Below are 19,142 nucleotides of genomic sequence, written 5' to 3' on the forward strand. Positions count from 1 at the left end.
ACAAATGCTGACTTCATGCAACAAGAGTCTGGGCCTGCCTTGCCTCCGATTTCTGCTCCTGTGTGAGTGTTCTGAGGAGCTGGAACAGCACCATCGTGTTGCTTGATCACCGCAGGGGAGTGCCTGCATTGCTTCTTCACCAGTGCATGACAAACTAAGGGGAACTGAATCCCCCCGGGCAGCAGAAGCCCATCTGGGCAATGTGATTCTGGCTGGCCCCTTTTGTGATTCCATCCTTTCTACAACGTATATATCATACGTAGGCCTTGAATGTTCTCACACATGCACCTCTCACCCTCTGGAACTCACTGCCACGGGATGTGGCTGTTGGCTAAGGTTGAAAAGGATACGTCCGTCCATTATTAGCTGTGCTGGCTAAATGGAGTTTACAGGTGCAGAGGCAATATGCCTCTGAGTACCAAGTGCCGGGAAGCAATGACAAGAGAGGGCTATATCATTCGTGCCTTGCTTGTGGGCTTCCTGGAGCCATCTGTTTGGCATTGTTTGGCAAGCAAGGTGCTCAGGGCCTGTGCCAAAGTTAGGCATGGTTGGTTGGGCACCTGCTGAGAACCCACATGCCCCAGCAGGGGCCCACTGACAAGAGTCCCTCTAGACTTAGTCCCCCTCTTGACCACTGCAACTGGCTCACCTGCCTCTCACGCTGGCCCAGACAACAGTGGTGGTGGGAAGGCGGAGCAGGAGATGCCACAGCTGACTTCCTCCCCAGCTCTCTGCTTGTCAAGCAAGCAAGTGGCGGCCATGATGAGACAGAGGGGGAGGAGCAAGAGCTGCTGGCAATGAGGGCGGAGAGAAGGCCGACTCCCTGAGGTTGGGGGGGTGTTGCCCAAGGGCCCTCAAAAACCTGGACCTGGCACAGAGAATCTGGACTAGATGGACCATCAACCTGATCCAGCAGGGCTCTTCTGATGTCCTTATTGCCACCGTGCATGATGGGCATTGTTCTGGCTGCATAAATAGGATTTCTCACGTATGCAAAGCCAGCATTATTTGTTTGTTTCTAAAGCATCTAAAACAGAGGTAGCCAACCTGGTGCCTTCCAGATGTTTTGGACTACAACTTCTGTCAGCCCAAGCCAGCATGGCCAGTGGTCAAGGGTTATGGGACTTACGGTCCAAAACATCTGGAACACACCAGGTTGCCTGCTCCTGAACAAAAATCTACTAGGTGCTATTAAAGAATAAAATCATGGACAGAATCTACCTGGGGGCAGACAACCTAGGTAAAAAGGACACGGAATGGGCAGGGAAGCATGAACGAAACCTTGTTGTTGTTGTTCAGTCGTTCAGTCGCGTCCGACTCTTTGTGTCCCCATGGACCAGAGCATGCCAGGCCTTCCCGTCCTGTGCTCTCTCCCGGAGCGTGCTCAAGAAACAAAACCTAAGCTACGCTATTGATTAGGGATGTACAACCCCACCAAATGTCCAGTTCAGGGGGAGGTCCACCATGGGGAAATCTAGGCTGCTTGGGGCCTCATGGATTTTCCCAGAGCCTTACTGCATCTGTCAGATTTCGCAGGGCAGCTCTCCTCCATTCTAAACAGTGCAATAAGCTAATGGCAGCTATCATTAGCCGATCATTGTGAAATTATGGCCATAAATTGAGTAGAAATCCACTGCGGACCCAAATAAGGCTGGATTCTCTGGAATCCATCCTGCGGATTCCACAGCAGACCAGGTCCCCCCACCTCCGGGTCCACTGGATTTCCTGCGCGGTGGCTCTCCTCTCTTCTAAACAGCGTGATAGGCTAATGGCACACCCATAAATTGCAGCCATTGATGCCGCAATTTACATAGAAAGAAGTGCTTTACGGCCGCAAATGCCATAAACATTGCAATTTATGGGTGTGCCATTGCAATTTATGGGTGTGCCATTAGCCTACCACACTGTTTAGAAGAGAGGAGAGCCACCATGCAGGAAATCCAGTGGACCCGGAGGTGGGGGGACCTGGTCTGCTGTGGAATCCGCAGGTTGGATTCCAGAGAATCCAGCCTTATTTGGGTCTGCAGTGGATTTCTCTGCCATCACTACTGTTGATACAGCAAATGTAAAACTACAGTGCTCAAAAGGCAGTGCCCCGGGAGTGAAATCCCCCATGTGAAAATATCTACGGCCTACATGCATACGCAATATGTCAGGGTCAAGCGAGATGTGAAGTTAGCTACATGGTTGAATTCTGTGATTGGATGGTTCTTTTTTGAAAACTCACAGCAGGCCCCAATCCAAATCAGGACCACAGTGCAGGGGGAAAGAAGGAGCTTTTTTCAAACTACCCCCCCCCCATTTTCCCACTGTAAATCTCTTCTCTTCACTCTCCACCCAGTCTGCAACAAAGCTTCAATTTCATCCGAAATAGGAGTTTCAGGGGTAATTTTCAGTAGGAGAAAGGCATGGTGGAAAAGGTTATGAACACACAGTCCTGATCCAGATTGCAACCCCCACCCCACCCCTGCTGACTCCACATCTGCTTTGACCCTCAATTGTGGCACTGCAAAAGGGGACAGTTGGAGAGAAGCAATGTGGAATCACAGAAGCTTATTCTGAATTTGAGGAAACAATGCTGGCTTGTAGAATCCTAAATTTTGTTGGCAGTTCCAACAAAAGCGAGAGAGGTGTAGGCTGGTTGAGAGTTGGAGAGAGGCCACTGGTGATCCAAGTAGGGCTTTTAGATTGCAGGTGAACCTGATGGTTGGTACAATTGCAGGCTGGGAATCAGCCCTGGATTCTGACCGGTCCCGGCACAAGGCTTCTCTACACCATCGCCATTTCTGGTGCGAGAGATGTCATCTACCTTGCTGCTTCTCTCCTCCCTCTTCATCCACAGGTAGACTTTTGGTCTGATCCAGCCAGTCTTTTCTTTCATATATGTCATTTCTGCGAGAGGTGCAGAAAAAAATTAAGGCACTTCATGTGACATTATTTATTTGTATTATTATTGCACTAAGCTTGATTGTGTGTGTGTTTGTGCCTACAGGCGCCTCTCCATACCCAGGGGTGCATATTGATGAGGACTTCTGCCGCCGTCTCAAGGAAGGGACACGGATGAGAGCGCCAGAATATTCAACTCCAGAAATGTACGTTTTCCACCTCTAGATGCCAAGCCTGGATCTGCTCCTCCCTCCCCCAACAAGTCAAGGATTCACACTCGCTCCCCATTCCCCCCAAGGAACCTTTCCTCCTGTTCCTTCTGGAGCCCTGCTTGTACCTTCCCTACTTTCTTCCTCACCCTTCTTCTTCAAGAACCACGCGAATCCTTCCCTTCCTGGGCTGGCTACTCGGCACCCTCTAAACAGCTGTTTAGCCCAGCACCTGGTCCAGAAGCAGTGCTCAGGAAATTTCATCTGTCCATTATCATTCAAATGGTTTTTTCTCCCTTGAAAAGTCTCTTGGAACTTCTAAAAACAAGTTGGCTACAGGTTGGTCTCCAGTGGGTGAGTGGGTGGGGAGGGGAGGATTTTGTGGGAGCAGTTCCACCGTGTTGAAATTTCAGTCCAAGCAGCTGTCATTTACCCTTAAATCTGAAATGTGGAAGATTGGTTTAGAGTTGTGTGCAAATGTCCTCTCGAAATTCTCTGCCTTCTTTGTGGACAGTAGCAACAGCAGTAGCGGGGCTTCTTCCCCCCACCCCCGGTTTGTTTTTCACAGCCTGGCCGTCATTTTGCATCTTCCACAATGCCCCAGACCTAGTGTCATTCTGGGGCAGTGGGTGTGTGTGCGTGTGTACAATGTGGGGGAGGGAACAGCGGCCACAGAAACAGCAACAAAAAGTGGAGAACTTGCAGAGAAAAGTCCGCAAAGTAGTTTTCTTTTTCTGTGGGAGTGAAGAACAGGACTTTTCTCAGAAACGTCTGAGAAATGTTGGCTCAGCCCTGGTTTAGTCAGTCATCGATATGATCTTTGAGCCAATTCATGCAGCCATGGGAATGGAGGAAGAATGTCGGGACTACTCTTTTGCATGCTGTCATACATGTCAAAATCTCATCTTACCTCACAATGGCTCAGGTTTTCCACAATATAGTGAATCTTTACATGCATTGGATGACTTTCAAAGGAAGCCAGGCGGTCCAGGCTTGGGGCAGTGGCTTTGCTGTGCCGCCCCAACATCAAAATGATAGTCCTGTGAGTTGGCCATCTGGGTGGCATTACACTTCACAAACCTACATAAATTGTATACCGATGGAACTGTCCTGGCTTCCTCCAAGGAAGCCTGAAAATTGTAGTCTGAAGATAGTGCTGAAAATTCTGTTAGAAATACCTCCCCTTGCCCCCCTGCTGCATCACAGTCCCACAGTCACCAAGATTCTTTGCGGAGGAGGAATGACCCTTCAGAGCTTTGTTGATTCCCAGTTTAATGTAAGCAAACCATAGTGCTTCATGAAATACTAAATGAAAAAGAGGCTTCATTGTAATGCACAAGTCAGAGTTCTCCTGTATTGATCTTGGACTGAACCACCCCCACATCTGATACTTTTAGGGTGCAATTCTATGGCCACTAGTCAGTGGCTAGAAAGCCATAGGATAGGTCGGTTCCCTGAGAACTGTCCTCCACCCCCTCCTGCACTGCCTCCTAGGCAGTGTGGAACGGCCCTGCGCTCCGCATTCAGAAGAGGAGCACGGAGCAGCAAAAACGGGACATTCCTGGGGGCGTGCCAGGGTGGGGAAGTCGGAAATCCGGAACGACGCATCCAACATGTAGTCCAGCCACTGCTTCCCCCGCTCCGACTTCCCGTGGCTAGACAGCCAAAATCGGCTGTCTAGCTGCAATGCAGGGTGGCTGAAGCGACGAGGGGACGATCCCCTCCACGCTCCTCCTGCCTTGCATTGGATAGGCGGTTTCCTCCGAGTTTGGAGGCGGCCGCCTATCCCGGTAGGATTGCTCCCTCCGACTACAATCCTATGCCCAATTATGTCTGAGTAGACATACATAGAATTGCAGTGTTTTTATTTATTTTAGAGGGGGAACTGTAGGCAGCTCACAATAAAAACAATACAAGGCCACCCCCCAAGAAATCCTGTAGCTAACCTGAATATGAACTTGAATGAGAGCCAGTGTGGTGCAGTGGCGAGAGTGCTGGACTGGCAGTCGGGAGATCCAGGTTCTGAGTGCTGGATCCAGGTTCTAGAGTGCTGGATCCAGGTTCTAGATCCAGGTTCTAGAGTGCTGGACTGGCAGTCGGGAGATCCAGGTTCTAGTCCCCACTCAGCCATGGAAGCTTACTGGGCCAGTCACAGACTCTGTGTGTCACAGTAAGCCCACCTTACAGGGTTGTTGTTGTGAGGATAAAATGGAGGAGAAGGAAGAGGATTATGTACACCATCTTGAGTTCCTTGGAGGAAAAAAGATGGGATATAAATGCAATAAATAAATACATAAATTACTGCATATTCTCCCCCTATTTAACACTGGCCCCATTTCTCCCCCACTTCCTCTGTGGTCTCCCTTGTGTCTATTTTTTGGCTGAAAAATCCTCAGGGCAGTAACTGTCCTTGCATTATTTGTAAAGTGCCATGTACATGGTTGGTATCATCATCATCATTTCAGTAGTCAACATCTGGCAGCGATGCCAAGATATGAGTGGCATAGCAGGATGAGGGGGAGTGCATCCAGCAGTCTCCCCCAACCTGGTGTCCTCCAGATGTTTTGGACTTCAACTCTCATCGGCCTCAACCAATATGGTCAATGGTCAGAAATCCTAGGAGGTCGTCCAAAACATCTGGAGGGCACCAGGTTGGGGAAGGCTGGTCTACACTGAAGCTGGTCTATAGAGCAAATGAAGATAATTTCAAAGACTTAGAGCTGTTAGTTAACTTTAAAGCACACTTCTTTTTTGCCCGTAGCTACCAGACCATGTTGGATTGCTGGCACGGTGTTCCGACAGAGAGACCTACCTTCACCGAACTTGTGGAACGTTTAGGAGATCTGCTCCAGGCGAATGTACAACAGGTAGAGTGAAGGGAACCTCTCCAATTTTACATAGAACCTCCCTCCCCCACAATTAAATGTGTGCAGAGACTATTCTGTGTGCTGAGAGACAAGACTCAATTACATTAAATTAGCTTATTAAAGGTTATTTCATAGCAGAAAAGATGGAGCAAAATTTGGGTGGTGTAATATATCTCTTGACCAAAGAGGTCATTTTTCACAAATCCAATTGTAGCCATCCATGACAAGCAGAAAAGTCATGTTCCATAATTTTTGAAAGCCTCATTTTCCCCCTAGAGGAACAAGGGTTCTTTATCATACCAATAGTTTTAATTAGTTTTCAACATCCAGAAAGGGAATATCCTGTTTCTCAATTAATTTGAGCACGTACCGTACATACACCCAACATTCTAAACTCATCATTGCTTTGAAGAACTTTAACATAAAAGGCTTTGTGTCCCACAAAGGCCTGTTCCATGATAGCGTAATCAACTTTTTCTGTCTGCCTTTGGAACAGGGCAATTATGTAATCTTCAGTATCCAGGTTCATCCCGCTCTCCCTTTTGGCTTGATGAAACAAATAAATTAGTGAAACTCAGTTGAAAGCGACCTAGTTGGCCATGCAGAAAAAAGTATAATTTGTAGGATTCCTGTTATACCCAGGGGGAACAAGGAAGAAAGAAGGTTCATAAGAGACAACTCTAGGCTGGTGGGGGTTGGGGGTGGATTGGAGAGGGTTTCTCAGGGGTAAAACAAAGAGCTGTTTCTACTCATTATTAAGATTTGCTCCTGGGAATCCATAGCTTTTATGGATAGATACTGGGTTCTACAGCATTAATTTACAAGCAATTGGCAGAAAATGAACGGTCAAAGTTGTCCAGAGTTTTACTTGGTAAAATATTCTTTTTCCTACAACAAAATTATTGGATGCCATTTGTGGCTCCTTGGCCACAAGGTGACCAAATCAAACATGGCCAGGGTAGAACTGGTGCGGTGCCCCAAATGCACAGGCATCCTGACATCCAAATACTGTTGACAGTAGGCAGCAACTCAGAAAGAGATGCAGTAAGGAATACCCAGTTTGCGCCCTGATCCTACCCATGAGAGTAGCTAAGGAGACAACTGCCTCTTCCAATGTTCCCTGCCCAGTGTAAGCATCTATAACAATGTTCTAGAACTCCATCCATCTGGTGAACTTGCAAGCTTGCTCACTACTGTGTGAAATTGTAGTTGGTGCTAATAAAAGTTGTTTTTTCAATGGACCAACGTGGCTACCTGTAATTTTTATCTATCCTGTAGTACACGTGTGGTGGTGTACTGCGTAGGGCGGGTGTGCGGAACGTGTGGTCCTCCAGATGTTGGTGCACAGCAGCTCCCATCCACCCTAGCCAACATAGCCAATGGTGAAGGATTATCGGAATTAGAGCATATGTTCCCCATCCCTGGCGTAGGGCACCAATTGCACTGGGACCCAGGTTCAGATCCCTGCTTACCCATGAGGTTCCCTAGGTAGCCTTGGCCGAATTAGTGTTCCTTGGCCTGATCTACCTCACAGGGTTGTTGTGAGGATATACAATTGTCTAAGCTTCATTTTCACCACCCTCAGTTCTTTAGAGGATATGGATTTGGCTACATAAATAATATTCAACAAAACCAGCACAATAAACAAGGACATAAGAGCTGATGCAGTATGATGATTAAGGTAGGGGAAAGCAACCAGTGGTCCTCCAGATGTTGCTGGACTATAACTTCTCATCATCCCTGACTATTGGCCATGGTGGCTGTGGCTGATGGGAGCTGGAATCCAACAACATCTAGAGAGCCACAGGTTCCCCATGTCTGGATTAAGGATTTGAGCTGGGAATTCTCAAGTTCATGGCCAGGAACTCACTAAGTAGTCTTAGAAAAACTCTGCTTTGATAGAGGAGGTGGACCAAGCCACAAACCTCAGTGCTGGTGCATTGTCAAGATGTTCACAGCTGTTTTATAGAAAGATGAAGGGAAGGAAGAAGCCAGCCTTCACAGAGGGCGTCTGGTACAGGCAACCTACAAAAAACAGATTCAGCAAAAAGTGACTGTCATTAATGTCTGAGGCTGAGTAAGAAAAATGAGCCTTAGTTCCCCTTGTTTTCTTCTTGATTATGATATATGTAGGATGGGAAAGACTATATCCCACTGAACATTACATTGTGCCCAGATGGAGAGTCCATCCCCAAAATCTGCATCTCGGAAGACAGCTTAAGCAACTTTATTCATCGCTGGAGTGCAGTGGAAGCAAGGTAAGGAAGTGACCTTTGTAAAATAAATAGCTGTTGTGGTCATTAAAACTCTTTCTGGTTTTAGAGAAAGCTGCTGCTGTTTCTTGGCTTGTGCAAACAGCAGGCTAAAGGCAGTGTTCTCTGGCTGTTTCATTGTGGGAACTGTGTCACTTGAGAGATCCAGGATGGTTTGAAAAATCTCAACGTTGTTGCTGTGCTCTCTCGTTTATACAGCACTGATGTCACGTCCACTTATCTTTACTTGCAATATCCTCATCATTGTGACAGGGAAGCACAGTGAGGGCCTAAATTGCAGGGAGTCCCGGGTGGGATGGAGAGTAGTGATGCATCTCTTTGCAGCAATTTAAACTTCTACTCAAGGGAATTAATAGCAGCCATCTGCTTATGTAGGGTGAAGTAAATGGATATACTGAGGAACAGCAAGGGCATGGAGGCTAGAACTGCCCCCTTCCTCTGCTGACTCCTGTTTTGAAGGAGGGAGCCAGTTTTTCCCCTTCCCCAGCAGTCTTGCCCATGGTGGGCTGCTTTGTTTGTCCCACAGAACCCCTACGGAGATAGGAGAAGGACCAGTTCTTAGTACTGAGAACTGGTCCTTTTCTGATGTCCATCACCTCGTCCCAGGTTCTGTCTCTTGGCTATGTTAGAGTGTGACAGAACCCTGAAAAAGAGAGAGTGGTGGGAGTTACTTTTCTGAAATCTTCCCACCAACTTTGTTTTTAGTTGGTGATGGTAATTCCCATTTTACAGATGGGGAACTGAGGCTAGGAGCGAGAACCACTTTCTCAAGGCCCCACAGCATAGCTGAGGAGGGATGTGAACCCGGGTTTCTGGGGTCCAACCTCAGCTTTCTAATGTAGCAGATCACATGGGTTTCTCATGGAGAATCTTACAATCCTATTTGCGCCACTTCATTTCATTGAAATGGAGGGCCGTGGCATCGGGATCGGCCTCATCCCTAACCTTCCAAGGTTCTCAGCGGTGGACCAATAGAAACAGGTGATGCATTCTGTTAGCAAAGTTTGTTGGGTGAATCTGCCACTCTGGATCCAGTTTCATTCTGTACTATTATTGAGGTAGGCAGAGAGGACTGGGGAGTTAATGGTACAGGGGCATCTAGGCTACACTGCAGGTTAGGCTGGGTTTCTTGAAGGACAGAATCTGTTGTGCAACGTGAGTATACCTGCAGCTAAGGACGTACAGATTGTGTAAAATCCATTCCGGCTGTGTTTCACGGGTTGTCAGGTTCCTTTCATTCCGTCATCCGCCCACAGACAGAATTGGATTTTTTTAGTTTCTGTATTTGCACGAATTCCTATGTGTGAAAATGCTCAAATTCACACAAAATGCACAAATCCCCCCCCAAATGTGCATTTTCACACTTCAGCCCATGGGGGAAATGTGCATTTTTGGCTGGATTTATTTTATAATTCCATATTTTTCTATGATGAAATTTGTGCAAAATTACTGAAGGTTAGAAAACGCTCCACAAGTCTGCGGGATCCACCCAATAGGGGAAAAGCTGGGCTGCTCTGGGATCTGCAAGTTGGATTCATAAAAATCCAGACTCATTTGGTCCTGCTGCGGATTTCTCCAACATCCCTACCTGCAGCAAGGACAATTGCCGCATAAAGTGAGGAGCCACCTTAAGATAGCTTCAGATGGGGTTCCTTCTTGGAGCAGGGTGTGGATTTGCTGGACAATGCAGTCCTTCTTTGATAATGTGGTTCATTATGTCCCTGCAGAGTTGTGAATGTGTCTTAGCTCAACAGCGGTGCTCTTCCCAGTATCCAGCTCCCCTCTCTCACTCACACAGGCACACACTTAAAAGCTCTAACTCTTTTTACCCACACCCACCCCACCCAATCCAATAGACGATAAGTCCATGATTGACCAAAGAGAAATCTCATGTCCACCTTGTTTTCAGTATTAATGCCAAGAATCGGCCACTCAGTGTGAAGACCTTTGATGAGGTGCCAGTGGAGAAAAAGATGCATGAGGTAAGCCAGAGTTAAATGCTTTCTTTCCCGCACCATATACCTGTGGGCCTGCTGCAATCAGCTAATTGTGAGAGTTTCATTCAGGGAGCTTAGATTGGGAGATCTGGACCTCAGTGTAATTTAATGAGCCATTCTAAATGGAAAATACCCAGGGTCATCCAGTAACATGGATTGGCAAAAGATGCAGGACAGGCAAAGAAAGGAAGTAATTCTTAAGATAATTTGCATAATTAACTTCTGGAATTCACTACCACAAGATGTGGTGGTAGGCAATAGCTTAGATGGCTATCTAAGGAGATAAGACAAATTTTTAGAAGCAGCTAATTTTTCCTTTTAATTTTTGCCACAGTAAAACTCTGGGCACTATAGCACACTGAAATTAAAAACTTGTAGGGCTGTCAATGGCCTGTTGACATAGCTTGTGGGGTTGCGGGGAGTGAGCCAGCCAGTTGGCCATCCTTGAGATGGATGACTCTTGCATTTCTTTGACTCTGTTATTTGGGTTCCACAATCACAGATATTACTATTTTCTTAAAGCGAGCTCGTATTGCTTCCCATCAGCTGGCATCTATCTTTTCGTGCTCTACTCTGCAAGCCTCTTCATAAAGGGAGACTGGTTTTACTGAAATGCTTGCATGGTGTGGCGCAGAGTGGTAGGCGGCAGTATTGCAACCGAAACTCTCCCCATGCCCTGAGTTCAATCCCAGCAGAAGCTGGGTCTCGGGTAGCCAGCTCAGGTCGACTCAGCCCTCCATCCTTCCGAGGTCGGTAAAATGAGTACCCAGCTTGCTGGGGGCACGACTGGGGAAGGCCATGGCAAACCACCCCACCATAGTCTGCCATGAAAACGCCAGCGTAAGCGGCATCCCTCTAGGGGTCAGTAATGACCCGGTGCTTGCACAGGAGGAACCTTTCCTTTCCTTGTATGGTGATGCCTCTCTTTTCTTTTAGATAAAGGTGACACTTTTAAACAATGGCTGCTGCTAATGAACTCTGAATTGTTATGGGAATCTTGCCAAGCATAACCCTCAGGCAGTCCACTCAGTGTTGTAACATGAGGATTGGCGCAAAATAATTCAATGTCCTTATTTCAAAGAGCTACCCAAGAAGGTTCAAAGTGTAGGATTAGACCCTTCTCTCCCTGTGCTTGTGTTATTTTTAATATTCACCAGATTAGATTGTCCTTAAGAGAAAAGAGGCCTGACACAGAACTCAGTAAAGTCAAGAGGAAGACTCCCAAAGTCAGTAGTGCTCTTTGGATAGAACACTGAGTGGTTGTCCGCAAGATGTTATAGAGGCTGCATGCCTGCCACCAAACATGGCAGCCCCACCTCTTGTTTTCCTCTTCTCCTCAGTAACGTCTAGTAATACCAAAATGTGATGTCCTTGTGCTTTGTGTTTCTCCACATCTTCCCTGCAAGTGGCAGCCACTGAAGTGGGGCAGAGCAGAGGTGGGGAAACATAATGATGTCAACATCACATATTTTGGATTACCAAATGTAACAGAGAAGGAGAGGACACATGGCTCCTGTTTTCAATGGTAGTGGTGCGTTCTCTGTAGTGTCTAATTCCAGCTTACTTTGAACCCTCTCTGCCACCAATGCCTTTAACAGCTGGATAACAAATTGAAAAGAGCAGGTGAAGGTTTTCCTGGCACAGAGGTTCAGTGGTGGGGAAAAGTTTGTCTGCTGATTTGTGCTAGCTATACAGCTGTGAAAGGCACAAGGAAACTTAAAAGGAGGGAAGAATGGCCACAAAATATAAGAAGGTGGCATAACAGGTTTTGGGGAACAGCTAAATAATAATAAATTAATTTAAAAAAAAAACAATGCATATGCAACTAAGACAAAAGTTTGTCTCCAAGATGAATTCTGCAACTGGTCCTGACTTCTCAGAGATCTCTGATAGCATTTTTGTTTAGAAATATTAATCCCTGAAAACAGCCCGAATATATGGTACAGAGCCAAAATAGGGCTACTTTGAATACAACTATATAATTCATTCATTCTCTGAAGTAGCCCAACACACACACACACACACACACACACACACCCTGAGACTTCGTCTCTTCATTCACTTGGGCCAATCGGTGTAAATACTGAACTAGATGGACCAGTGGCGTCAGTATAAGGCAGCTTCCTATGTTCCTACCTTATCAGGATTTAGAAATGTATCTGTTGTAAATATATCCGCATATGCATAATGTGCCTATTAGCTGTCATTTGCCCTCTATTAATTCATAATGATTCTAGTGATGTGTCATAGGTCCATAGAATGTCTAGTTATATTTTTATTGGGGTTTTAATGTATTGATAATTTCTAATAAAATTGTTTTTTTAAAGTATCCACCTTCATCGCAGCCATCTCAGGATCTCCGGGGTCAGTCTCTCACTTTGTTCTGGGGGATCACAGAGGACTTAGAGACTTGTGCAGCATCCAGCACAAAGTGAGAGATCACACTGACATAGACACACACACACAATGCTCCAGCATGCATAGAAACTGTGTGGGATGGGAGGGATTTTTTTACTTTGTGCATGCCTCCCTAGGAAGGTCAGAAGCTCCTTGTGCAGAGCATGAACTGGCTTTTTGGTGGCCTCTGGACATTGGCAAATGCAGGAAAAAAAAACCTTACGTGCCGGAAAACGTGCTTATTTGTAGAATCATGCCAAGACGATTCCAATCGCTGGTGCATCCCAAACACAGACGCTTTTTCAAGGCAACTGTAGAGGATGTATAAAAAATTAAAACCTCTCAAAACATGCCATATTTATAACCAGTAAACTTAACATGATGATAATATAATCTAATCTTGCCAAATTTCCAAAGTCTGCTGCTGGCCACAGACGTTGTTCCTCCTAAAGCCTGGAAGAGTATGTCATAAGTCAAAGAGTATGTCATAAGTCAAATAAATGGAGGAGACACTAATAAACCTCTGTCCATAGAGTCCAGTTACCCAGTATATATAATCTCCCATAATGGGTTTCTAAATGGCCAAACATGCAAAAGAGAGATCCTTATCTTATGTTGTGCATCCAGAGTTTAAAATGTGGGAAAGCCGAAGAAAGAAGGGAAACGATAAAGTCATCTCCACTTTTTATAGACTTAGCCCACCCATCTGTGTACATTAATTTTCTTTGGATTTTTAAACTTTCCCATTTTTGTTTTTTGTTTTTAAGCATTTTCTTCATAAAACTGACAGAGGGAATAATTTACAAGCTAACTGCAGAGCAGCGGCATTAAATGAAACTAGAGACAGATGCAAGCCAGGTGGCTCAGCCTAAGATCTGAGTGGTTAAACCATTTATCTGCCAAGATTATCCTCGCATTTAAAGCAGAGAATGGGCAGGGTTCTCACCAGACTAGGGGCATCTCTACACCTCCAGTTTATTGCACATTAATGATTAGCCACTCACTGAATTGTGCGGGTCCATTACATGACATCGTCATCATCCAGTCATCCCACCGTTTCCGCCCACCTATCCCGTGTTTTCCTCAAACGGAAAAAATGTGGTATTTTTCCAAATATGTGCAAATGGAGCGCCATTCCCTCCCCTAGTGCAAATGAACCACTGTGCATTGGCGGCTGTGGGCGGGTGTTGGGGGTGCGGTCGTAATGGTGAAGGCGGTGACGATGGGCTGTGGGGTGTGTTGCCTTCCCGGGCCTGCACCACTTTGGGTCCTTGCCATTCTTGGCCTGCAGCGTTCTGAACAAGGCAGCAGGTCGGCAGAGCAGCGTGCCAGCCTTCCGACCTTCTGGGATGCCCCCCTGCTGTGCATTCCCAGTGAGTAAAGGGCTGAGTAAAAGGCAAAGATTGTAAAAAAAAACACACACACTGAATGGGGAGGCGGGGGGGCCAGGGAGATTGGGGGGGGGACTGTCTGCATGTCAGTCCCCATCCACCAGCAACGTGCCAGGGGAGGGAGAGGGGCAGGGACCGGGGAGGAGCTGCCGCTACACCCCATGCGCGTGCAATGCTTTTTCGCGGAAAGGTGGCAACGCCTCTGAGCGGCATCATCACCGCAGTGAGAAGGGAAGAAATGAAAAATAATGCGATGAGGACAGCCATCTAAAGAGAACGCCCCAGTCCTGCAATGACGCCCGATGGGGAAAGAACTGGGATTGATGTGGAATTCTCCGCCCGTGTGATGGATCCATCTTCTTAACTTCTGTGATGCAGAATAAATGTCTTCTCCACATAAGCACTTGAATCTAGCTCCCCACCCCGCTTTCTTGCCATGGGATGCCTCCCCAGTCACACGTATGTGGGGCCACTGGTGGGCTTACGGCTCAAATCCCCAAATGAGAACCAGCAGAGATTTCTCTGAAATCATCCGAGAGATCCTGGCCATCCAGAGGGCGTGCTGTAGCATCGCTAAGTGCAGTGCTTGGATCAAGGAGAGCCTCTGGCTTTAAACAAAAGGACTTCAGGCAAACTGAGAAATGACCAGGATCTCCCAGTTCATTTCTTTTTTACTAATAACTAGCAGCCCCATGCAGCTGCTTTTAAGATTAGAGAGGTCACTGTATGTACGTGTATGTTTTCCTCTGGGGAGCCCATAACCGCTTGTGGCAGGAAGGGGTCACACTGGAGAATGGCACAAAAATGCTTCCCCAAAGCAGCTACACAGGGCTGCTGATTGGTAAAAACAAAAAACAAGCCAGAGATGCTAATCATGGCATCATGTCTGCTTTGGCCTTCACACTCTACAACAGGTCCGTCCTACACCATGCGCTTAATGGACACTCATTAAACAGAGCCAAAAAAGCCTTCTGTGGTTCTGATGGTGCCATGTTTGCTACAGGGGAGGAACCTTGTGGCCTTGTAAAAACACAATTTAGAAGAATTTGCAGCAAGGAAGAGCTGGTATTGTCGGAGTCAGCACCTTGGCTCCACTTCTTTCTGTGTTTTCTACCCTTGCCAGGCTGCATTCGCTATCAGTCCCACACTTCTTTGAGGTTGTATGAGCTTGAAGAAGCCACACAGCTCTCCTGTTTTAATTAGAAGACTGTTGACACACTTGGGTTTTTCTCCCCACACCCCATCCCCTTCTTCAGGAAAGCGAGTCGGATAGTGGGATGGTGCTGACTTTGGATGAAATCAAAAGCCGGAAGAGGCTGGAAATCCGCTCCTGGCCCTATGGGATTATGGCTCTAGCGTAAGTACCCCTGGATGGGCCCATATTGGTTGATACTGACATCCTCTCATACGCTAAGTTCAAGAACTGGTTTTAGAGTAGAGGGTCCGCCATGGAGTCAGTCATGCTGATTCAAATCATCAAGTAACCCAGCTCAGTCATAGAACACACAGCTATTCTTAGCTGATGAAACACAAGCTATATTCACACATTACTTGTGTGTACAGCAGCCACGTGCAGAAGGAGGAGTGGGGCCATGCTTGCTTGCCCTGATCTTTCTTCTACACATGATTGCCCTACATGCAAGTAAGGTGTGAATAGAGCTAGAGTGTGGGCTGCAGACACAGACCTGGTTCGCACATAACGCTAAGCCATGGTTTATTTAACCCATGGTTTGCCTGCCTGGGAGACAATCGAACAAACCATGGTTTGTTTTCTCAATCCCTGGTTGTTTGCTTCCCTCTTCCTCCTTCACCCACTCTCTCCCTGTATCCCAAATGCCTTCACGGCTCTGCAGTACTGACATGTAGAGCAGCTGGGGGGTGGGGGTTTTACCAGTGTTGCCCACTGCCTCTGTAGTGAGGCAAAACAATGCAGGAACAATTCATAGTTCACAACAACAACCCATGGTTTAAACAACCCAGAGTTCACAACCCAACAACAAAACATGGATTTTCTTTCTGGATTATCTGTGGTTAACAAACCATGGTTTGTTAGCACAGCCATGTTCACACCTCACAACAACCCAGAATTCAACAACCCATGGGATGAATAAACCATGGGTTAACGTTATGTGTGAACCAGGTCACAGAATTCTTCTGCAGCCATCACACATGTATATATATGTTACAGTAGCAATAATATTCTAAAGGCACAATCCTATGTATGTTTAGACAGAAAAAAGGCCTACAACTCCCAGCGTGCCCCAACCAGCCTAGTTGACTGGGGCATGCTGGGAATTTTAGGCCTTTTTCTCTGTCTAAACATGCATAGGATTGTGCCCCAAAACATTTTCTTAGGACATTTCAAAGTAGTGTGCCGGCTTTCACGTTCCCCATAACTCTTAGGCTAGATGTGCAGTAAAAATAAAATGGGGTGGTTGCTTTTGGATTTGTTTCTACTGGGCCAGAACCTGCAATTTTTATATATTACAGTGACTGTCATTAAATTATTTTTGGGCCTAGATTAGTGAATATCAACATTCAGCAATGTATCTCTCAGTCTGGGGATGTTTGCAGAATTCAGCTGGTATTGTCAACATTCATATATACTTGTCAACAGTCACCAAATTTCACACGACTTGCTCACTATTTTGTGACACTTTGGTTGGCCCTAATAAAGGTAGATTTCAAATTAATAACATTCACTGTAATGTGGTATAAAAGGCAATATTCCATTCCTGGCTCTTGAGGGAAACCACAGGGTCCAGCCCATGCTACATGGCTTACAGCTGATAGCCAGTTACTGACTGTAAGTGGGGTGGGAAGGAGATAGATTGGGATCTACCTGGAGCTCTCTGGGTGATTTGTGGAAGATCAGCAAAAGTTTCTGACTCCCAATTGTTTGACAATGGTAACAACAAGGGCACAATCCTATGCATGTTTAGACAGCAATAAGTCCTACAACTCCCAGCATTCCCCAGCCAGCTTTGTAAGACTTATTGCTGTCTAAACATGCATAGGATTGTGCCCTAAGGCTCTTGTCTCTGTAAACTAGGCTGCCAAAATGAAGAAAATCAGGAGTGGATTTTTTGTGTAATAGAACTGTGAACTCAGTTCTGGTACTGAAAACAAAAAGGCACCCTGATCTTTAAGCATATCAACTCCCTTCTCCACTCCACTATTTTTCAGGTGACTCCAGTTGGTAGAGTAAAAAACATTGTAGATCCTACAAGGCCACCACTGGACTACAAACATTTTACATAGCACTGCCCTTTGCCTGGTATCATAGGACTTGCTCATGCAGCAGTGTCCTGCACTCATAGGTGTGCAGGGGGGTGGGTTGGGGTGGGGGGAGCAGCTTGATAATTATGTGTAATGAGTTCATGCTCATATGTAGCTGGGCAGGAATTTTTGACGAGCAGTTCTGCGGCTGGGAGAGTGAGAATGGGAACTGTCCTCCCAAGGCAAACATCAGCTTTGGAGGGCCAGCTTTCATCTGGACTGCAGCAGGGAAAGAAAGGTTTTAAAAAAACCTCCCCACATGTTGTAATCTTGATCATTATCAACCCCCACCCCCAAAGAGACTTCTATTTGCATTTTTTTAAAAATTCAGGTTAAATGCAAAAACACGTTTAACCTCAAGTCAAATTTGGCCTAGAGATCCACCCTGGTCTGCCACTAAGTTAGGCTTTGATGCAATGTGTTCTTTGCTAAGGTTGTTTTTCCAATAGCTTCCATGCTGTCAGATACATAGAAAGTGAAGTGTCAACAGCTTTGGACACCAAAGTGGAATTTTTGAGCAGCAACCATGAGCAGGAGCTGTTACCAGGGAATTTATGCCATTCGGGAATCTATTTTCAAACAAACAAACAAAAAGTCCATGTGTGTCCAATGTGTCCTTTCTCACACCGGTGCCTCTGCTGGTGTTCTAGAATACTTGACAGCACCTTTTTAGCCAATACAAATTTTTATGCTGTACAATCCTATGCAAGTCTGCTCAGAAGTAAATCCCACTGATATCAATGGGACTAATTCCCATAAGAACATAAGAAGAGCCATGCTGGACCAGGCCAAAGGCTCGTCTAGTCCAGCATTTTGTTCACACAGTGGCCATGCAGATATCATGGGGAAGCCATTAAGCAGGACGTGAGTGATGCTGAATCCCCCTACTCATGTTCCCTAGCACCTGGTCTGCAAAGCCACATTGCCTCTTATCCTGGAGGTAATATACAGCCATCCTGACTAGTAGCATTATCCTCCCATGTAAGTGTGAATAGGCTTGCAGCCTTAGGGCACAATCCTATGTGTGTTTAGACAGAAAAAAGTCATAGAATCGTAGAATAGTAGGGTTGGAAGGGGCCTATAAGACCATCGAGTCCAACCCCTGCTCAATGCAGGAATCCAAGTCAGGGCATCCCTGACAGATGGCTGTCTAGCTTCATCTTGAATGCCTCCAGTGTGGGAGAGCCCACTATCTCCCTAGGTCATTGGTTCCATGGTCATATTGCTCATACAGTCAGGAAGCTTTTCTTGATGTCCAGCCAGAATCCAGCTTCCTGTAAATTGAGCCCATTATTCCGTGTCCTGCATTCTGGGATGATCGAGAAGAGATCCTGGCTGTCCTCTCTGTGACAACCTTTCAAATACTTGAAGAGCGCTATCATATCTCCCCTCAGTCTTCTCTTCTCCAGGCTAAACATGCCCAGTTCTTTCAGTCTCTCCTCATGGGGTTTTGTTTCCAGTCCCCTGATCATCTTTGTTGCCCTCCTCTGAACCCTCTCCAGCTTGTCTGCATCCTTCTTAAAGTGTGGTGCCCAGAACTGGACACAATACTCCAGATGAGGCCTAACCAGTGCTGAGTAGAGGGGAACTAGTACTTCATGTGATTGAAACACAGCTGGCTGGGGAATGCTGGGAATTGTAGGACTATTTTCTGTCTAAACACACATAGGATTGTGCCCTTAATCAATTAAACCAGCCAGTTAAGTTGCCTAAACATGGCAGGCCTAAATTTTACCTCACAGATGATAGGACTGATCCCTGGCATTGAAAACAGATGTTGAGTTAAGCCCTGGCAAAAATTAAGCTTTGCATCTGCCCACAACCTTGGAAAAACAGCTCTGGA

The 19,142-nt window shown here is 46.3% G+C and overlaps 1 protein-coding gene across 1 annotated transcript in view; it reads left to right on the plus strand.

Annotated features, from left to right (window-relative positions):
• The window catches only part of LOC146338631 (vascular endothelial growth factor receptor kdr-like), a 292,764-nt gene that overhangs the window by 259,579 nt on the left and 14,043 nt on the right, over positions 1–19,142 (plus strand). Inside the window, exons 25-29 of the mRNA XM_084814171.1 lie at positions 2,993–3,092; positions 5,857–5,962; positions 8,096–8,220; positions 10,145–10,217; positions 15,277–15,377. Of these exons, the coding sequence (XP_084670297.1) occupies positions 2,993–3,092; positions 5,857–5,962; positions 8,096–8,220; positions 10,145–10,217; positions 15,277–15,377 (505 nt within the window). The remainder of the gene's footprint in view (positions 1–2,992; positions 3,093–5,856; positions 5,963–8,095; positions 8,221–10,144; positions 10,218–15,276; positions 15,378–19,142) is intronic.

This window comes from Heloderma suspectum, chromosome 9 (assembly GCF_057233095.1).
Source record: "Heloderma suspectum isolate Gila_16-S chromosome 9, 16-S_ref, whole genome shotgun sequence".
Classification (NCBI taxonomy): domain Eukaryota; kingdom Metazoa; phylum Chordata; class Lepidosauria; order Squamata; family Helodermatidae; genus Heloderma; species Heloderma suspectum.